Source organism: Oncorhynchus clarkii, chromosome 27, assembly GCF_045791955.1.
Source record: "Oncorhynchus clarkii lewisi isolate Uvic-CL-2024 chromosome 27, UVic_Ocla_1.0, whole genome shotgun sequence".
NCBI lineage: Eukaryota > Metazoa > Chordata > Actinopteri > Salmoniformes > Salmonidae > Oncorhynchus > Oncorhynchus clarkii.
Window position 1 is genome coordinate 28,195,204 of NC_092173.1, and position 19,587 is coordinate 28,214,790.

Genomic DNA, 19,587 nt, shown 5'->3' on the forward strand with positions numbered 1-19,587 from the left:
TATTCTCTTTTGTGCAGTAAACACAGGACAAGCCAGACGCTTCAAAGGACATTTTTTAAGGCAGTCTGACAACCCTCCAAAATTGATTTCCAAACTGTATAAAGGGTTAATAGGCCTTTCCTAATGACACTAAACATGTAAAACAAAAATGTGAGGAAGTCCTGAGAGACTGATGATGATGGTGAATGGAAACAGATGTGTTTGAATGCTCCGTCATGTTCATATAATCTCAGACATAAATTACTGCAGTGTTAGACCATCCATAGAACATACTATATGCCAGCGAAACTGAATGTCATTCACTCAGAAATATACTCAGCAAGATTGAGGGTATACTGCTCTACAACCAAAGTTGCACCCCTGTTGCTTAATGACATCATTTCAATTGACTGATTGATTTCCTTATAAACTCAGCAAAAAAAAAAGAAACGTCCCCTTTTCAGGACCTTGTCTTTCAAAGATAATTCGTAAAATTCCAAATAAATTCACAGATCTTCATTGTAAAGGGTTTAAACACAATTCTTGTTCAATGAACCATAAACAATTAATGAACATGCACCTGTGGCACGGTCGTTAAGAGACTAACAGCTTAGGCAATTAAGGTCACAGTTATGAAAACTTAGGACACGAAAGATGCCTTTCTACTGACACTGAAAAACACCAAAAGAAAGATGCCCAGGGTCCCTGCTCACCTGCGTGAAAGTGCCTTAGGCATGCTGCAAGGACGCATGAGGACTGCAGATGTGGCCAGGGCAATAAATTGCAATGTCTGTACTGTGAGACGCCTAAGACAGCGCTACAGGGAGACAGGACGGACAGCTGATCGTCCTCGCTGTGGCAGACCACGTGTAACAACACCTGCACAGGATTGGTACATCCGAACATCACACCTGCGGGACAGGTACAGGATTGTAACAAAAACTGCCAGAGTTACACCAGGAACGCACAATCCCTCCATCAGTGCTCAGACTGTCCGCAATAGGCTGAGAGAGGCTGGACTGAGGGCTTGTATGCCTGTTGTAAGGCAGGTCCTCACCAGACATCACCGGCAACAATGTCGCCTATGGGCAGAAACCCACCGTTGCTGGCCCAGACAGGACTGCCAAAAAGTGCTCTTGCGGTTTTGTCTCACCAGGGGTGATGGTTGGATTCGGGTTTATCATCGAAGGAATGAGCGTTACACTGAGGCCTGTACTCTGGAGTGGGATCGATTTGGAGGTGGAGGGTCCGTCATGGTCTGGGGCGGTGTGTCACATCATCATCGGACTGGGCTTGTTGTCTTTGCAGGCAATCTCTGGGGACCAGAGGTGGCAGAATGGAATACTCGGATTGGGGTGTAGGGTTTGAGCAGAGCCTGAAGGTAGAGAGGGGCTTTCTGATCCGTAGGCAAGTACCATGGTCTTGTAGTGGCTGCGCGCTCCGACTGGAAGCCAGTGGAGTGTGCGGAGGAGCAGGGTGACATGGGTGAATTTGGGAAGGTTGAACACCAGGCAGGCTGCAGCATTCTGTTTATTTGATTTCTTTGCCTCTGTTTCTCCTAACTTAGAGTGTAGCTCTACAATGCCTAGTCAGCCATTACGCAAAATTGAACTACCTACCTCCCTCTCTTGCAGTATCTCTCCCTCTCTGGCTGTATTTCTCCCTCAATTTCTCTCTACCTCTTTCTCTCACTCTCTTTTTTTATCTTGCTGTATTGCACCTTTGTCTCCTCTCTGCTTATCCTCCTCTCTCTCTCTCTCTCTCTCTCTCTCTCTCTCTTACAATATTGCTCCCTAGCCACCTCTCGCTACTCTTCCTCTCTCTTTTGTTAACTCAGTGTCACTTGTTTGTTCTGTCTTTGATTTCTTTGCCTCTGTTTCTCCTTGACCACTGACTCTCCTCTTAGGTCCCAGCCATCATGAAAGAGCCGTGGTGGATTTAAACAAAGACAGATACAGGTAACTGCCAAAATAAAGGAAACACCAACATAAAGTGTCTTAATAGGGCGTTGGGCCACCATGAGCCAGAACGGCTTCAATGCACCTTGGGATATATTCTACAATTGTCTGGAACTCTATTGGAGAGATGAAGACACCATTCTTCCATGGGAAATTCCATAATTTGGTGTTTTGTTACTGGTGGTGGAAAACGCTGTCTCAAGCGCCACTCCAGAAACTCCCATAAATGTTCAATTGGGTTGAGATCTGGTGACTGAGAGGGCCATGGCATATAGTTTACACAATTTTCATGCTCATTTAACCATTCAGTGACCACTCGTGCCCTGTGGGTGGAGGCATTGTCATCGTATGGGGGCATAGCCATTGTAGCCAAAATAATGGCCTGCCCAGCATTTGTATGCATGACCCAAAGCATGATGGGATGTTTATTGCTTAATTAACTCTGGAACCACACCTGTGTGGAAGCACCTGCTTTCAATATAATTTGTATTCCTCAGTTACTCAAGTGTTTCCTTTATTTTGGAAGTTACCTGTATGTAGGGCCAGGGGTTCTTCCTGGTCACGTCATGGAAACACTCCAGAACCTAGTAATATGCTGAATGTTATTTAAACTGTGCATTGTATTGACATATAGTACCAGTCAGAAGTTAGGACACACCTACTCATTCAATGATTTTTCTTTATTTTTACTATTTTCTACATTGTAGAATAATAGTGAAGACATCAAAACTGTAATCATAACACATATAGAATCAAAAAAGTGTTAAGCAAAACAAAATATACTTTAGATTCTTCAAAGTAGCCACCCTTTGCCTTGATGAAAGCTTTGCACACTCTTGGCATTCTCTCAACCAGCTTGAAGGAGTTCTCACATATGCTGAGTACTTTTGGCTGCTTTTTCTTCACTCTACCAACTAATCCCAAACCATCTCAATTGGGTTGAGGTCGGGTGATTGTGGCCAGGTCATCTGATGCAGAACTCCATCACTCTCCTTCTTGGTCAAATAGCCCTTACACAACCTGGAGGTGTGTTGGGTCATTGTCCTGTTGAAAAACGAATTATCATCCCACTAAGCGCAAACCAGATGGGATGGCGTATCGCTGCAGAATGGTGTGGTAGCCATGCTGGTTAAGTTATTTATTCTAAATAAATAATTGACAGTGTCACCAGCAAAGGACCCCCACACCACACCTGCAGAGATCATCTGTTCACCTACTCTGCGTCTCACACAGCGTTTGAACCAAAAATCTTAAATTTTGACTCATTAGACTAAAGGACCAATTTCCATGTCCGTTGCTCGTGTTTCTTGGCCCAAGCAAGTCTTTTCTTCTTATTGGTGTCCTTTAGTCGTGGTTTCTTTGTAGCAATTCAACCATGAAGGACTGATTCACAGTCTCCTCTGAAAAGTTGATGTTGAGATGTCTGTTACTTGAACTCTGTGAAGCATTTGTTTGTGCTGCAATTTCTGAGGCTAGTAACTCTACTGAACGTATCCTCTGCAGCAGAAGTAACTCTGGATCTTCGTTTCCTGTGGCGGTCCTCATGAGAGCCAGTTTCATCATAGCGCTTGATAGTTTTTGCGAGTACACTTGAAAAAACTTTCAATATTTTCCGGATTGACTGACCTTCATGTCTTAAAGTAATGATGGACTGTCGTTTTGCTTTGTTTATTTAAGCTGTTCTTGCCATAATTTGGCTAGGTCTTCTTAAATAGGGCTATCTTCTGTTTACCAACCCTACCTTGTCACAACACAACTGATTGGCTCAAACGCATTAAGAAGGAAAGAAATTCCACAAATTAACTTTTAACAAATCAAACCTGTTGTTTGAAATGCTTTGCAGTTGACTACCTCATGAAGCTGGTTGAGAGAATGCCAAGAGTGTGCAAAGCTCTCATCCAGGCAAAGGGTCGCTACTTTGAAGAATCTCAAATATAAAATAGCATTTGATTTGTTTAACACTTTTTTGGTTACTACATGATTCCATATGTGTTATATCATAGTTTTGATGTCTTCACTATTAGTAAATAGTACAAATGAAGAAAAACTCTTGAATGAGTAGGTGTCCAAACTTTTGACTGGTACTGTATGTACTGCACTGTGAGATATATGTAATTCCCACACACACACACCCATGGACACACAAACTCTTTCTCTCTCACACACACATACGTTCCCTAACTGTGTTGTGTGGTTTGTCCCCAGGGTCAGGGTATCCCTACACTCAGGCTCCACCCCGGGACTTTCTGTCTGGTAAACTCAAACAACCGTTATGATTATCATCACATCCTAACATATTAAAACATTAAACAATAATAAGATGTACTGACCTGTATTAAACGTATTGAAGGTGTGTCCTCCTACCTTATTAATAACGCCATCAATTAAACAACAACACCATCTGTCTGTCTCAGTGTGAAGGCTTCATATTGTGTCTTCTGATGCTGTGTGTGTGTGTGTGTGTGTGTGTGTGTGTGTGTGTGTGTGTGTGTGTGTGTGTGTGTGTGTGTGTGTGTGTGTGTGTGTGTGTGTGTGTGTGTGTGTGTGTGTGTGTGTGTATGTTTTACTATACTTGTGAGTACCTGAAGTCCTCACAAGAATAGCAAACCAACTAAAATGAAGATAAGTCAGGACAGTGTGTCAGTAACAGGTTGAACTAGGACTGGCACAATTACTGTATAACCATTTAACGGTGGTTATGGTTATGGATGAAGACCGTCATAAGGATTAAATAACTGTCATAAATAACTGTCAAACTTTGTTGCCTCTTGCTGAAACAAGGGTAAGTGCTATCCGGGATTCTTGGGACGCCCCTACAGTGCCCTAAATCATAACCTTTACTTAACCCTAAGCTTAACCCTTACCTTAAATCTATCATCTTTCTGTAAATAGAATATTATAGAAGGGTCTAGACACTTTTTTGTGATTTCACTTGTTTTTGAGAAACTTACTACAACCAGAGATTTTAATTTCCTCATCCTCATTGTGCTGGGGCTATGAGAAAACATGAACAAATGCTCCAAAAACACCTGAGTACATAATTTTAGAAACAGAAATGCTCTCACTGTAGTGATGCAGGTCTTTAGATGTGTTACACATGAAATTGTGTCATTCTTAATTTGAGCGGCAAAGATATTTTCTATTTTGTGCGACTCGATCCGTTTCCTTTATCCAGCTGTTCTGTTCTGTGTAACCTGCTGCTACCGGTAACCACCACAATAAAGGAAACTTGGTGTCTTAATAGGGCGTTGGGCCAACACGAGTCGCCAGAACATGCCTTGGCATAGTCTACAAGTGTCTGGAACTTCCTGTGTGGAAGCATCTGCTTTCAATATACTTTGTATCCCTCATTTACTCAAATGTTTCCTTTATTTTGGCAGTTACCTGTGGAATGGACAGAGGTATCGCTCAAGTTGCAACAAAATGGAATATAACGTTGCAGATAAAGTTCGGAATGACAACTTCATGTGTACAACATCTAAAGATCTGCATAATTTCTAAAAGGACTAAAATGTCAATGTCATTTATACACATTTTAAACACTTTTATTTATTTTACTATGTCTTTTGTAATTTTTGGGGGCCAAATGACATGTTGTGAAAAAAGACAATAGTTGGAAGAGTTGCAGTGTTAATTGATAATAATGCCATTGTTAATTGTACCGAACAAAAATATAAACGCAACATGCCATAATTTCAATGATTTTACTGAGGTACAGTTCATATAAGGAAATCCATCAATTGAAATAAATTCATTAGGCCCTAATCTATGGATTTCACAAGACTGGTCAGGGGCGCAGCCATGGGTAGGCCTGGCACTCGAGTGGGTGGGCCAATGCCCTCCCAGTCCCACCCTGGCAAGGCAGCCAGGTCCAGCCAATCGGAATTTGTTTTCCCCACAAAAGGGCTTTATTACAGACATAAATACTCCTCAGTTTCATCACCTGTCCGGGTGACTGGCCTCAGACGATCCCGCAGGTGAAGAAGCTGGATGTGGAGGTCCTTGGCTGGCATGGTTACACATGGTCTGCGGTTGTGAGGCTGGTTGGACGTTCTGCCAAATTCTCTAAAACGACATTGGAGGTGGCTTATGGTAGAGAAAATAACATTACATTCTCTGGCTACAGCTCTGGTGGACATTCCTGCAGTCAGCATGCCAATTGCACACTCCCTCAAAACTTGAGACATCTGTGGCATTGTGTTGTGTGAGTGGCCTTTTATTGCCTTTTATTGTCCCCAACACAAGTTGCACCTGTGTAATGATCATTCTGTTTAATCATCTTCTTGGTATGCCACACCTGCCAGGTGGTTGGATTATCTTGGCGAAGAAAAAATGCTCACTAACAGGGATGTAAACAAATTTGTGAACCAAATTTGAGAGAAGCTTTTTGTACGAATGGAACTTTTCTGGGATCTTTTATTTCAGCTCATGGGACCAGACTTTACATGTTACGTTTATATTGTTATTCACTATAGATGCTTTTTTTCATTAATTTGTCTATTTTCTCTTTAACCATATGGTCTATCCACTAGAAACTCAAGGAGAATATGGACCCAGATATACAATATGTATACTAAAAATGAAGTTATTAAAGTATAAATTACAAAAGTTACCATAGATTCCAATAACTTTGGTAAATAAATGACTGGTAGATTTGCAACCTTAGCTATAACCCATCACCTCATCACCCAGCTACACACAGCTTATAGAGTAGTGTGTTTCTCAAGGGGGAGTAACTTTGTTCTGGTGAAGATGGAAAATTACTACTATCCTTCTTTCTCTCTACACACACACAAACACTAGCTACGCTGCCTGAAGTCCTGCATTAATCAATGGTGTGTGTACTTGTGTGAGGGGAAAACGACAGCTCTTTTCTGCCCAGGGTTATTGTTCTAGACTAATAAAGAGAAATAAATGTAGCATGGGTCTTGTCTGGAGAGAGACGGATGTCTTTGATTAAGCAGTGAGAACTGCAGTGTGACAGAGTGATCAATATACAGGCCAGTTCACCCTGCTTTAAGAACACTGGAATGATCCATGATCACACACTATACACACACACACACTCTTATTAATGCCTTAATTAACAGGCCTGCTGCTGTGTGTGTGGGTGTGCGTGTGCGTGCGCTGCTCCTCTATTTGGTCCTGAGGCAACTGTTATAGACCAGAGGTGGGTGTTTTAATGGGTGTACAGTGCCCTCGGAAAGTTTCAGACCTGTTGACTTTCCACATTTTGTTACGTTACAGCCTTATTCTAAAATTGATTAAATAGTTATCCAATCTACACACAATACCCCATAATGACAAAGCAAAAACAAGTTTAGACATTTCTGCAAATGTAGAAAATAAAACTATCACATTTACATAAGTATTCAGACCCTTTACTCTGTACTTTGTTGAAGCACCTTTTTGCAGCGATTACAGCCTTAAGTCTTCTTGGGTATGACGCTACAAGCTTGTCACACCTGTATTTGGGGCGTTCCTCACATTCTTCTCTGCAGATCCTCTCAAGCTCTGTCAGGTTGGATGGGAAGCATCTCTGCACAGCCATTTTCAGGTCTCTCCAGAGATGTTCGATCGGATTCAAGTCCGGGCTCTGGCTGGGCCACTCAAGGACATTCAGAGACTTGTCCCAAAGCCACTCCTGCGTTATCTTGGCTGTGTGCTTAGAGCCGTTGTCCTGTTGGAAGGTGAACCTTTGCTCCAGTCTGAAGTCCTGTGCGCTCTGGAGCAGGTTTTCATCAAGGATCTCACTGTACTTTGCTCCGTTCATCTTTCCCTCTCCTGACTTGTCTCACAGTCCCTGCCGCTGAAAAACATCACCACAGCATGATACTGCCACCACCATGCTTTACCGTAGGGATGGTGCCATGTTTCCTCCAGACGTGACGCTTGCCATTCAGACCAAAGAGTTCAATCTTGGTTTCATGAGACCAGACAATCTTGTTGCTCATGGTCTGAGAGTCTTTAGGTGGCCTTTGGCCAACTCCAAGCGGGCTGTCATGTACCTTTTACTGAGGAGTGACTTCTGTCTGGCCACTCTACCATAAAGGCCTGATTGGTGGAGTGCTGCAGAGATGGTTGTCCATCTGGAAAGTTCTCCCATCTCCACAGAGGAACTCTGGAGCTCTGTCAGAATGACCACCAGGGTTCTTGGTCACATCCCTGACCAAGGCCCTTCTCCCCTGATTGCTCAGTTTGGCCGGACGACCAGCTCTTGAAAGAGTCCCAGACCTGCTGTTTTCAAATCTCTAGAGACAACAGGAGCGGTAAAGATACTCTGAATGATCGGCTATGAAAAGCCAACTGACATTTACTCCTGAGGTGCTGACTTGCTGCAACCTCGACAACCACTGTGATTATTATTATTTGACCCTGCTGGTCATCTATGAACATTTGAACATCTTGGCCATGTTCTGTTATAATCTCTACCTGGCACAGCCAGAAGAGGACTGACCACCCCTCAGAACCTGGTTCCTCTCTAGGTTTCTTCCTAGGTTCTGGCCTTTCTAGGGAGTTTTTCCTAGCCACCGTGCTTCTACACCTGCATTGCTTGCTGTTTGGGGTTTTAGCCTGGGTTTCTGTACAGCACTCAGCTGATGTAAGAAGGGCTTTATAAATAAATTTGATATGATTTTGATTTGATTTGATGGAGGCCACTGTGTTCTTGGGGACCTTCAATGTTGCAGAAATGTTTTGGTACCCTTCGCCAGATCTGTGCCTCAACACAATCCTGTCTCAGGGGGCTACGGACAATTCCTTCATCCTCATGGCTTGGTTTTTGCTCTGACATGCACTGTCAACTGTGGGACCTTATATGGACAGGTGTGTGCCTTTCCAAATCATGTCCAATCAATTGAATTTACCACGGGTGGACTCCAATCAAGTTGAAGAAACATCTCAAGGATGATCAATGGAAACAGGATGCACTTGAGCTTAATTTAAGTCTCATAGCAAAATGTCTAAGTATTTACAGAATAAAATTAGGTATTTCTGTTTTACATTTTTTTATACATTTGCAAACATACTAAAAACCTGTTTTCACTTTGTCATTATTGGGTATTGTGTGTAGATTAATGAGGAACAATTTGTATCTAATCATTTTTAGAATAAAGCTGTAACATAACAAAATGTGGAAAAGGGGAAGGGGTCTGAATACTTTCAGAATTCACTGTAAGCCCATAGAAATAAGAATGAATAGATTGGGTGTCCCATTTAAATCAATTATGACTTAATGGGTGGATTGGCAGCCATTGCAAGTGTACCCAGAGCAGGAAGTAAAAGCAGGAAGTGTACCCATCAATCTGTGCTGTGATTTGTTGAATCAACTCAGATGACATTACAAAACGTACAACACAGCAACTTTAAGGCATGTTTTGTTATTTATTTTAAACAAACAATCTACGACGAAGTTGACCCTTTTATAATGGGGGTCAATGGGAAAGAATGTTTGTTTTCCCCAATTTGTGGGCGTGGTCGACGGGAATTCCTTCTTATGACGTGAATATCGAGTCGGAGTATTGCATGAGCCACATCAGTTAACATCATTTTAGCGAACATTCTACCATGGAAATGATTGCTTCACGATACCAGGCAGCCATTACGAGTGTACCCATGAGTTTACCAGTCAAATTGCCAGGGTTAGAGGTTCCAAGCCCATTCTATTTATTCTTATTTCTGTGTAAACCTGTGCTCTCATAATCTATTTGATATGTATTACACGTATCTATACAACTATTGGCATTAATATGTAGTGCATAATTGAGTGTCTACATAACGTGAAATGCCTACAGTATATATTTATGCACATTAGAAATGTGTTACAAAATCATTGTGATGAAGTGTGTGTCAGCAGAATGGTTGAAACAGTGTGAAAAGTGTGTTGTGTAGCTGCAGTGAACTGCAGAGTGGAAGAGCTGACTCTGCACCATGAGAGAGAGGGATGAATAGAGAGGGAGAGAGGGACCGGAAAAGTAAAGGTTGAGAGTTAGACGTGGGGAGTGGGGGGGGGGGGGGGGGTTGGAAGGAGAGTGGCGTCAGGAAGAGAGGGGGAGTTTGAGAACGAGAGGGAAAGAGAGCGGAAAGACCTGGGAGAGAGGGGTAGTTTGAGAACGAGAGGGAAAGAGAGCAGAAAGACCTGGGAGAGGGGGTCAGGGAGAGAGGGGTAGTTTGAGAATGAGAGGGAAAGAGAGCAGAAAGATCTGGGAGAGGGGGGTCAGGGTGAGAGGGGTAGTTTGAGAAAGAGAGGGAAAGAGAGCTGAAAGACCTGGGAGAGGGGGTCAGGGAGAGAGGGGTAGTTTGAGAAAGAGAGGGAAAGACCTGGGAGAGGGGGTCAGGGAGAGAGGGGGGGTTTGAGAAAGAGAGGGAAAGACCTGGGAGAGGGGGGTCAGGGAGAGAGGGGGAGTTTGAGAAAAAGAGGGAAAGAGAGCAGAAAGACCTGGGAGAGGGGGTCAGGGAGAGAGGGGTAGTTTGAGAAAGAGAGGGAAAGTGAGAGGGAGGGCTTGGGTGAGGAAAAATAAAGTCAGAAAAGAGGGGGAGCACAGAAGGGGACTAAGGGAGAGAAATTGAATGAGAGAGGAAGAATGATAAAGAGAAGGGCAGATGAACAGTAAAGGTTGAAAGAAAGAGGGGAGGAAGAGAGGGAGTGAAAGAAAGCAGCAGGTTTTTCTGCCCTTTGGTAAGCCAGGAAATGAAGCAGCAATCACAGCCCACTGCTCCCCTGTGTGTCACCATTGATTATTACCCTGGCTCTCTATCATCTCTCTCTCTTTCTGTCTCTCCATCACTCTCTTTCTCACCACTATCACTCCATTATTTTCTCCATCACTCCACCTCTTTCTCATCACTCGTTCTATCATATCTCCCTCTCTCCAACTTTCGCTCCTCTTTTCTCTCACTCCTAACATTCTCTCTCCACCTTTCTTTTTCTCCTCACATTCTATCACTTACACACACTCACACTTTCCCACTTATGGTAATGATTCCTCATTGTGATCATGAATGGCACCATCTGGCCTTCTACAGTCAGAGTTGACTGTTGTTTTAATGGGTCACCTCTGGTGAGAGGTTTTAGTTACTGTAAGGGGAAGGGACATGTGATAAACATCATCATTGTTCTCATCATCATCATCATGATTAGCATCATCTTCATCCTTTCATCCTCTCCAACATCATTATTGCCCTTACTAACCAACTAATCATCATCATGGCCCTCACTAACCATCATCGTCATGGCCCTCACTAACCATCATCATCATGGCCCTCACTAACCATCATCATCATGGCCCTCACTAACCATCATCATCATGGCCCTCACTAACCATCATCACTGCACTGCCATCATAATCAATTTTGTGATTAAAAAAAAAACAGTGGCCTACTGGGCCAGAAGCTGTGTTCTAAAAGTAACGTGTTACGTAATCAGATAAATTTTATGAGTAATGTAATAAAGTAACACGTTACTTTTTCAAATTGGGAAATATTATTACAGTTACTTTGTCAAACAATGTGTGCATTCGTTTCAGAATCATATCTCTACCGGGTGTGTGTTTCCACGAGCCGATCTTGACTTGTTTCTTCATTTAGTTCTCAAGCAAGCGGAGAAAGGCTGTTTGGAAAAATGTCATGACAGCTGCTGTCCATAGGAATGTATAAAGGGCACACCTCTGATCTTTGCATTTATCGCTTCTGCCCATATAGGACTTTCCCTTCTAGTGGCAAGTGTGCCCGCTATACAGCTCTATGGGTCCGGGTACATGCGGTCTACAATCAGAACTGGCGGCTCGAGAAAAAGATTTTGAATAAAATGATCACGCAACAGATAAATGTACTGTCTACACTCATTTTCTGAATTAGTTTTCATTAAATAGGTTTTAATCATGTCAACAACAACATCTTTAAAGTTCTGATAGCTGGGCCTCCCGATTGGCGCAGCGGTCTTAGGAACAGCACGGCAATGCTGGAGGCGTCACTACAGATCCGAGTTTGATTGGTGTGGCTGGCTTCCAGGTTAAGTGGGCGGGTGTTAAGAAGCTCGGTTTGGCGGGTCATGTTTCAGATGACACTCGACCTTCACCTCCCGAGCCCGTTTGGGAGTTGCAGCGATGAGACAAGATCGAAATTGGGGAGAAAACTGTGTAAAATACAAAATCATAATAATAAGAAGAAGAAGAAAGTTCTGATAGCTAAGTATTCCGCAATGGGGTTAGGTTTTTAGGCTGGGACCACAAGTTGTGTCCCGGATTCCTACAAAAAAAACAAACAGTTAATGGTTAGCCCTCATGCTAACAGATCAAGATAACGCTAGCAGTGCTAGAGTCAAAACACCAGTTGTATTTATGTCTACGTCTGGGCTCAAATGCGCTAGGTGCAAGATGATATCTACACAGGAGGAGGAACATACAGTTAAAGTCTGAAGTTTACATATACTTAGGTTGGAGTCATTGAAACTCGTTTTTCAACCACTCCACAAATGTCTTGTTAACAAACTATAGTTTTGGCAAGTCGGTTATGACATCTACTTTGTGCATGACAAGTCATTTTTCCAACAATTGTTTACAGGCAGATTATTTAACTTGTAATTCACTGTATCACAATTCCAGTTGGTCAGAAGTTTACATACACTAAGTTGACTGTGCCTTTAAACAGCTTGGGAAATTCCAGAAAATGACGTTATGGCTTTAGAAGCTTCTGATAGGCTAATGGGACATCATTTGAGTAAATTGGAGGTGAAGCTGTGGATGTATTTCAAGGCCTATCTTCAAACTCAGTGCCTCTTTGCTTGACATCATGGGAAAATCCAAATCAATCAGCCAAGACCTCAGAAAAAAAATTGTAGACCTCCACAAGTTCTGGTTCATCCTTGGGAACATTTTCCAAATGCCTGAAGGTACCACGTTCATCTGTACAAACAATAGTACGCAAGTATAAACACCATGGGACCACGCAGCCATCAGCTCAGGAAGGAGACGCATTCTGTCTCCTAGAGATGAATGTACTTTGGTGCGAAAAGTGCAAATCAATCCCAGAACAACAGCAAAGGACCTTGTGAAGATGCTGGAGGAAACAGGTACAAAAGTATCTATACCCACAGTAAAACTAGTCCTATATCGACATAACCTGAAAGGCCACTCACCAAGGAAGAAGCCACTGCTCCAATACCGCCATAAAAATGCCAGACTTCGGTTTGCAACTGCACATGGGGACAAAGAGTGTACTTTTTAGAGAAATGTCCTCTGGTCTGATGAAACAAAAATAGAACTGTTTGGCCATAATGACCATTGTTACAGTGCCTTGCGAAAGTATTCGGCCCCCTTGAACTTTGCGACCTTTTGCCACATTTCAGGCTTCAAACATAAAGATATAAAACTGTATTTTTTTGTGAAGAATCAACAACAAGTGGGACACAATCATGAAGTGGAACGACATTTATTGGATATTTCAAACTTTTTTAACAAATCAAAAACTGAAAAATTGGGCGTGCAAAATTATTCAGCCCCCTTAAGTTAATACTTTGTAGCGCCACCTTTTGCTGCGATTACAGCTGTAAGTCGCTTGGGGTATGTCTCTATCAGTTTTGCACATCGAGAGACTGACATTTTTTCCCATTCCTCCTTGCAAAACAGCTCGAGCTCAGTGAGGTTGGATGGAGAGCATTTGTGAACAGCAGTTTTCAGTTCTTTCCACAGATTCTCGATTGGATTCAGGTCTGGACTTTGACTTGGCCATTCTAACACCTGGATATGTTTATTTTTGAACCATTCCATTGTAGATTTTGCTTTATGTTTTGGATCATTGTCTTGTTGGAAGACAAATCTCCATCCCAGTCTCAGGTCTTTTGCAGACTCCATCAGGTTTTCTTCCAGAATGGTCCTGTATTTGGCTCCATCCATCTTCCCATCAATTTTAACCATCTTCCCTGTCCCTGCTGAATAAAAGCAGGCCCAAACCATGATGCTGCCACCACCATGTTTGACAGTGGGGATGGTGTGTTCAGGGTGATGAGCTGTGTTGCTTTTACGCCAAACATAACGTTTTGCATTGTTGCCAAAAAGTTCAATTTTGGTTTCATCTGGCCAGAGCACCTTCTTCCACATGTTTGGTATGTCTCCCAGGTGGCTTGTGGCAAACTTTAAACAACACTTTTTATGGATATCTTTAAGAAATGGCTTTCTTCTTGCCACTCTTCCATAAAGGCCAGATTTGTGCAATATACGACTGATTGTTGTCCTATGGACAGAGTCTCCCACCTCAGCTGTAGATCTCTGCAGTTCATCCAGAGTGATCATGGGCCTCTTGGCTGCATCTCTGATCAGTCTTCTCCTTGTATGAGCTGAAAGTTTAGAGGGACGGCCAGGTCTTGGTAGATTTGCAGTGGTCTGATACTCCTTCCATTTCAATATTATCGCTTGCACAGTGCTCCTTGGGATGTTTAAAGCTTGGGAAATATTTTTGTATCCAAATCCGGCTTTAAACTTCTTCACAACAGTATCTCGGACCTGCCTGGCGTGTTCCTTGTTCTTCATGATGCTCTCTGCGCTTTTAACGGACCTCTGAGACTATCACAGTGCAGGTGCATTTATATGGAGACTTGATTACACACAGGTGGATTGTATTTATCATCATTAGTCATTTAGGTCAACATTGGATCATTCAGAGATCCTCACTGAACTTCTGGAGAGAGTTTGCTGCACTGAAAATAAAGGGGCTGAATAATTTTGCACGCCCAATTTTTCAGTTTTTGATTTGTTAAAAAAGTTTGAAATATCCAATAAATGTCGTTCCACTTCATGATTGTGTCCCACTTGTTGTTGATTCTTCACAAAAAAATACAGTTTTATATCTTTATGTTTGTAGCCTGAAATGTGGCAAAAGGTCGCAAAGTTCAAGGGGGCCGAATACTTTCGCAAGGCACTGTATGTTTGGAGGGAAAAGGGGGAGGCTTGCAAGCCGAAGAACACCATCCCAACCGTGAAGCACGAGGGTGGCAGCATCATGTTGTGGGTGTGCTTTGCTGCAGGAGGGACTGGTGCACTTCACAAAATATATTGCATCATGAGGATGGCAAATTATGTGGATATATTGAAGCAACATCTCAAGACATCAGTCAGGAAGTTAAAGCTTGGTCAAAAATGGGTCTTCCAAATGGACAATGACCCCAAGCATACTTCCAAAGTTGTGGCAACATGGCTTAAGGACAACAAGGTGAAGGTATTGGAGTGGTCGTCACAAAGCCCTAACCTCAATCCCATAGAAAATTGTGGGCAGAACTGAAAAAGCATGTGCGAGCAAGGAGGCCTAACAAACCTGACTCAGTTACACCAGCTCTGTCAGGAGGAATGGGCCAAAATTCACCCAACGTATTGTGGGAAGCTTGTGGAAGGCTACCTGAAACATTTGACCCAAGTTAAACAATTTAAAGGAAATACTACCAAATACTAATTGAGTGTATGTAAACTTCTGACCAACTGGGAATCTGATGAAAGAAATGAAAGCTGAAATAAATCACTCTATTATTATTCTGACATTTCACATTCTTAAAATAAAGTGGTGATCCTAAATGACCCGGTACAGGGAATTTTTACTAGGATTAAATGTCAGGAATTGTGAAAAACTGAGTTGAAATGTATTTGGCTAAGTTGTATGTAAACTTCCGACTTCAACTGTAAGGTGGAACTGATAAATTAACATAAATTCTTTGTCTGTTCCAAATGTATCATCATCAAGCAGCTTATAGGGAAGAGATTCTCCAGCTGCAAGCTCAGCTGTGGGAAAAACAAGATGTGCTTTCTAAGTACTTTGATGCAGCCCAGGCACACGGAATGTCAGTTCTGAATGCCTCCTACAGCCAAGGGGTCGAAGAGTCGGACGGTACTGACCTGCTCCAAGCCACTGGACAGATTGTAAGCTCAACTCCGCGGCCAGTGGGAGACTGGACACTGGCAAGGTGAAGGAGGTCCATATATCCTAGAAGACCAGATCCAGCTACTTTGCTTTGCCCCGCTGGAGGCGGACATACCGGCCCTGTGAGTCTGCTCTGATCCTGGGAGTACACCAACAGCCAGCAGCCGTCCAGGGGCACCCTCCACAGCTCAGCCAGTCACTAACCAAAAGATACAAGGTCTTGGGCCTGCCTGCGGGCTATGGGACAACCAAGGTCCACTGTCACCCAGGCACCAGTGTCCAAGACATCAACTCCCTCCTGCCCACAGTTCTAGCCAACTACTCTAATTTTGGCACCATTGTCACTCACTTTAGATTACCGACATTCGCTTTTGGCAATCTGAGGAACAGACGGACTACAACATTCTCTTGAATACCCTTGTTTGTGCAGGGAAGATAACAGTCCTCTCTGGCGCCCTGCAGGGCGATAGAAGGGATTCGGGACATTTCAGCCACCTCGCTGCCCTAAACAAGTTCCTGAAGAAACTTTGCAAAGACAGGAATGTCTCCTTTTGAGTTGCTATGGAAGCAACCTACACTCTTTAAAAGAGATTGATTCACTCTAAACACAGGGGTTCCAGGATTATCTCCATCAACATAAACCCTTTTTTTCAATTTCCACCTAAAATGACATACCCAAATCTAACTGCCTATAGCTCAGGACCTAAAGCAAGGACACTTTAAAGTGTGTGGAAATGTGAAATTAATGTAGGGGAATAACACATTAGATCTGGTGAAAGATATTACTACAAAAAAATGCATTTTCTATTTTTCTTTCCATCATTTTTGAAATGCAAGAGAAAGGCGAGGCAGTGATTTAGGATTCTAAGTGTAATTTAGATATTTTCCACAAGATGGCAGCAGTGTGTGCAAAGTTTCCGACTGATCCATTTAAGAATTACATCACTACACAATATTTTGTATCAAGTCTGCCAGGTGACCTTCACGAGTTTGCCCAAATGTGCCAAATTGAACAATTGATACAATTTCAAGTACATAATTATAGAGAACATACAAAAATGCTATGGTAATAAAAAAATACACACTCCTAGGATTGTCATACATGATGGATCATTAGCTTCCCTACAGAAAAGACACTGACCTTCACACATCTAGATGGCCGGGCAGGATGGGTGTGGAGCCAGAGACAGCAGTGGGGTCAAACTGTAGAACCCAGTTCCTACATTTGAATATAAAAATGGATTTTATCAATCAAAACTGCGCTACATTTTATTTCTGGGACCCTCAGAATGACATATCAGAGAAAGATTCTTGAATGTAAGTACATTATTTACCTTCAGATGTGAACGTATCAAACCAGTTGCCGTGATAAGTGTTTTGCTGTTGTGCACTATCCTCAAACTGCACTATCCTCAGACTGTTTTTTTCTCTCACTGTAATAGCTACTGTAAATTAGACACTGCAGTTAGATTAACAATAAGTTAAGCTTTCTGCCCATATAAGACATGTCTATGTCCCGGAAAGTTGACTATTGTTTATAACGTCATTCTAGTCACATTTTCGCATATTGAGCAACAACTGTCCCGATTTAGGGACACTGATCCTGTAAAGGTTTAAGAGACTGACGGTCAGGGTTTGGTAGTGCTCCAGTCCTCAATTTCATAATAAGCAACAGAGGACATGGAAATTGTATTATATCCCAGAGAAATAGAAGTGCAGTAAATGTAAGTAACCTAACCTATGTTCGTTTAACTATTGTCTCCAAGGGTATTGTCTACATTAATCATATGCACATATAATATAATTCCACTTTTTGCACTGAAACTGTTTGCCTTAGGACAAAGCCCACTCTGGGCAGCCCACTCAGTACCATAGACATGTCAGTGACATTTTTATTTGATTCAATCTCAGATCAGCACTTAAAACAAGCAACCCAGAAAATAACAAGAAAAATATTCCATAACAACATGTAGAATGAAAGACAATGTTCATATAATTGGCAACTTATTAACATCATAAGACATTAATATTCTGTCCATGAAATACACTTAGATAATTATTTTGATGGTAGTTACAGTTGAAGTTTACATACACCTTAGCCAAATACATTTACACTCAGTTTTTCACAATTCATGACATTTAATCAGAGTAAAAATTCCCTGTTTTAGGTCAGTTAGGATCACCACATTATTTTAAGAATGTGAAATGTCAGAATAATAGTAGAGAGAATGATTTATTTCAGCTTTTATTTCTTTCATCACATTCCCAGTGGGTCAGAAGTGTACATACACTAAATTAGTATTTGGTAGCATTGCCTTTAAATTGTTTAACTTGGGTCAAACGTTTCAGGTAGCCTTCCACAAGCTTCCCACAATGAGTTGGGTGAATTTCAGCCCATTTCCCCTGACAGAGCTGGTGTAACTGAGTCAGTTTTGTAGGCCTCCTTGCTCACACACGCTTTTTCAGTTCTGCCCACAAATTTTCTATGGAATTGAGTTAAGGGTCTTGTGATGAATTGGGCTTCTTGTATGGCAGGGTGAACCCCCCACTGTACCGGTCCCATAATGCAAGAGGAAGGGAGAATGGGTGTAGGGTAGGAGTTACTGGTCGGAAGGTCAAACTGGTGGGAGAGAGCATCAGATTTTACGTTTTTCTTTCCAGGGATGTAAGTAACATGAAAATGGAAGTGTGTGAAGAGCCCAGCGGGCTTGTCTGGAGTTTAACCTCTGATATATTCCAGATTACGATGATCTGTTAGGACTAGAAAGGAATGTTGTGCGCACTCCAACCAGTGGCTCCACTCCTCAAGGGCCAGCTTGATGGCAAGGACTTCTGTTCCCCACATCATAATTCCTCTCAGCGTAGGATCACTTCCCGGTGAAGAAGACACAGGGATGTGATTTTGGAGGTGTTCCCACCCGCTGAGAGAGTATGACTCCTACACCGGAGGCATCCACCTCCAGGGTGAAAGGAAGGGTCGGATCAGTTTGGCGAAGGACAGGAGCTGAGGTGAAGAGGCGTTTCAAGTTGTTGAAAGCAGTCAGGACTGTATCAGTCCATTGAAGGGTCAGGGTCTTTTGGCTGGTAAGGACAGTGAGGGGAGCGGCAGTAGAACTGAAGTTCTGAATGAACCAGCGATAGTAGTTGGAGAACCCAATGAAACAGAGTTCCTTAACGGTGGTGGGTTTGGGCCAGTTACTGATGGCGGTGACTTGGTTCTCATCCATGCTGATCCCTACAGGAGTCAGTACGAAACCTATGAAGTTTACCGCGGTTACATGGAGGTGCTCTTTTCAGTCTTCACATAAAGGTTATGGTCAAGGAGTCGTTGAAGAACCTTTTCCACATGCTGTATATGTTCCTTCAGGGAGTGGAAGTAAATCAGGATGTAATCAATGTAGACAATGAGAAAGCAGTTGGATATCCTGGAAAACCTTGTTCATAAAGGATTGGAAGACGGCGGGGGCGTTACTAAGGCCGTAGGGCATGACCAGGTATTCGTAGTGCCCTCGTGCGGTGATAAAGGCCGTCTTCCATTTGTCGCCTTCACGTATATTATATATTATTATTATATATATATATTATATGCACTTCGAGTTTAAAAAAAGATGTTGGAGTGGCCCACTTGTTCAAGGGTCGCTGGGATCAGAGGAATATGGTTCTTGGCCGTGACGTCATTCAAGGAATGGTAATCAATACATGGATGGAGACTACCATCCTTTTTTCCAATGAAGAAGCCTTACACAGC

The 19,587-nt window shown here is 42.6% G+C and overlaps 1 protein-coding gene across 4 annotated transcripts in view; it reads left to right on the forward strand.

Annotated features, from left to right (window-relative positions):
• LOC139385686 (chloride channel protein 2-like) overlaps positions 1–19,587 on the forward strand; it is a 186,469-nt gene that overhangs the window by 78,229 nt on the left and 88,653 nt on the right. For 2 of the 4 annotated variants that reach the window (XM_071130955.1, XM_071130957.1), the window contains exon 3: positions 4,143–4,190. The exons of the other annotated variants lie outside the window; for them this stretch is intronic. In XM_071130955.1, the coding sequence (XP_070987056.1) occupies positions 4,143–4,190 (48 nt within the window). The remainder of the gene's footprint in view (positions 1–4,142; positions 4,191–19,587) is intronic. 4 annotated transcript variants of the gene reach the window in all.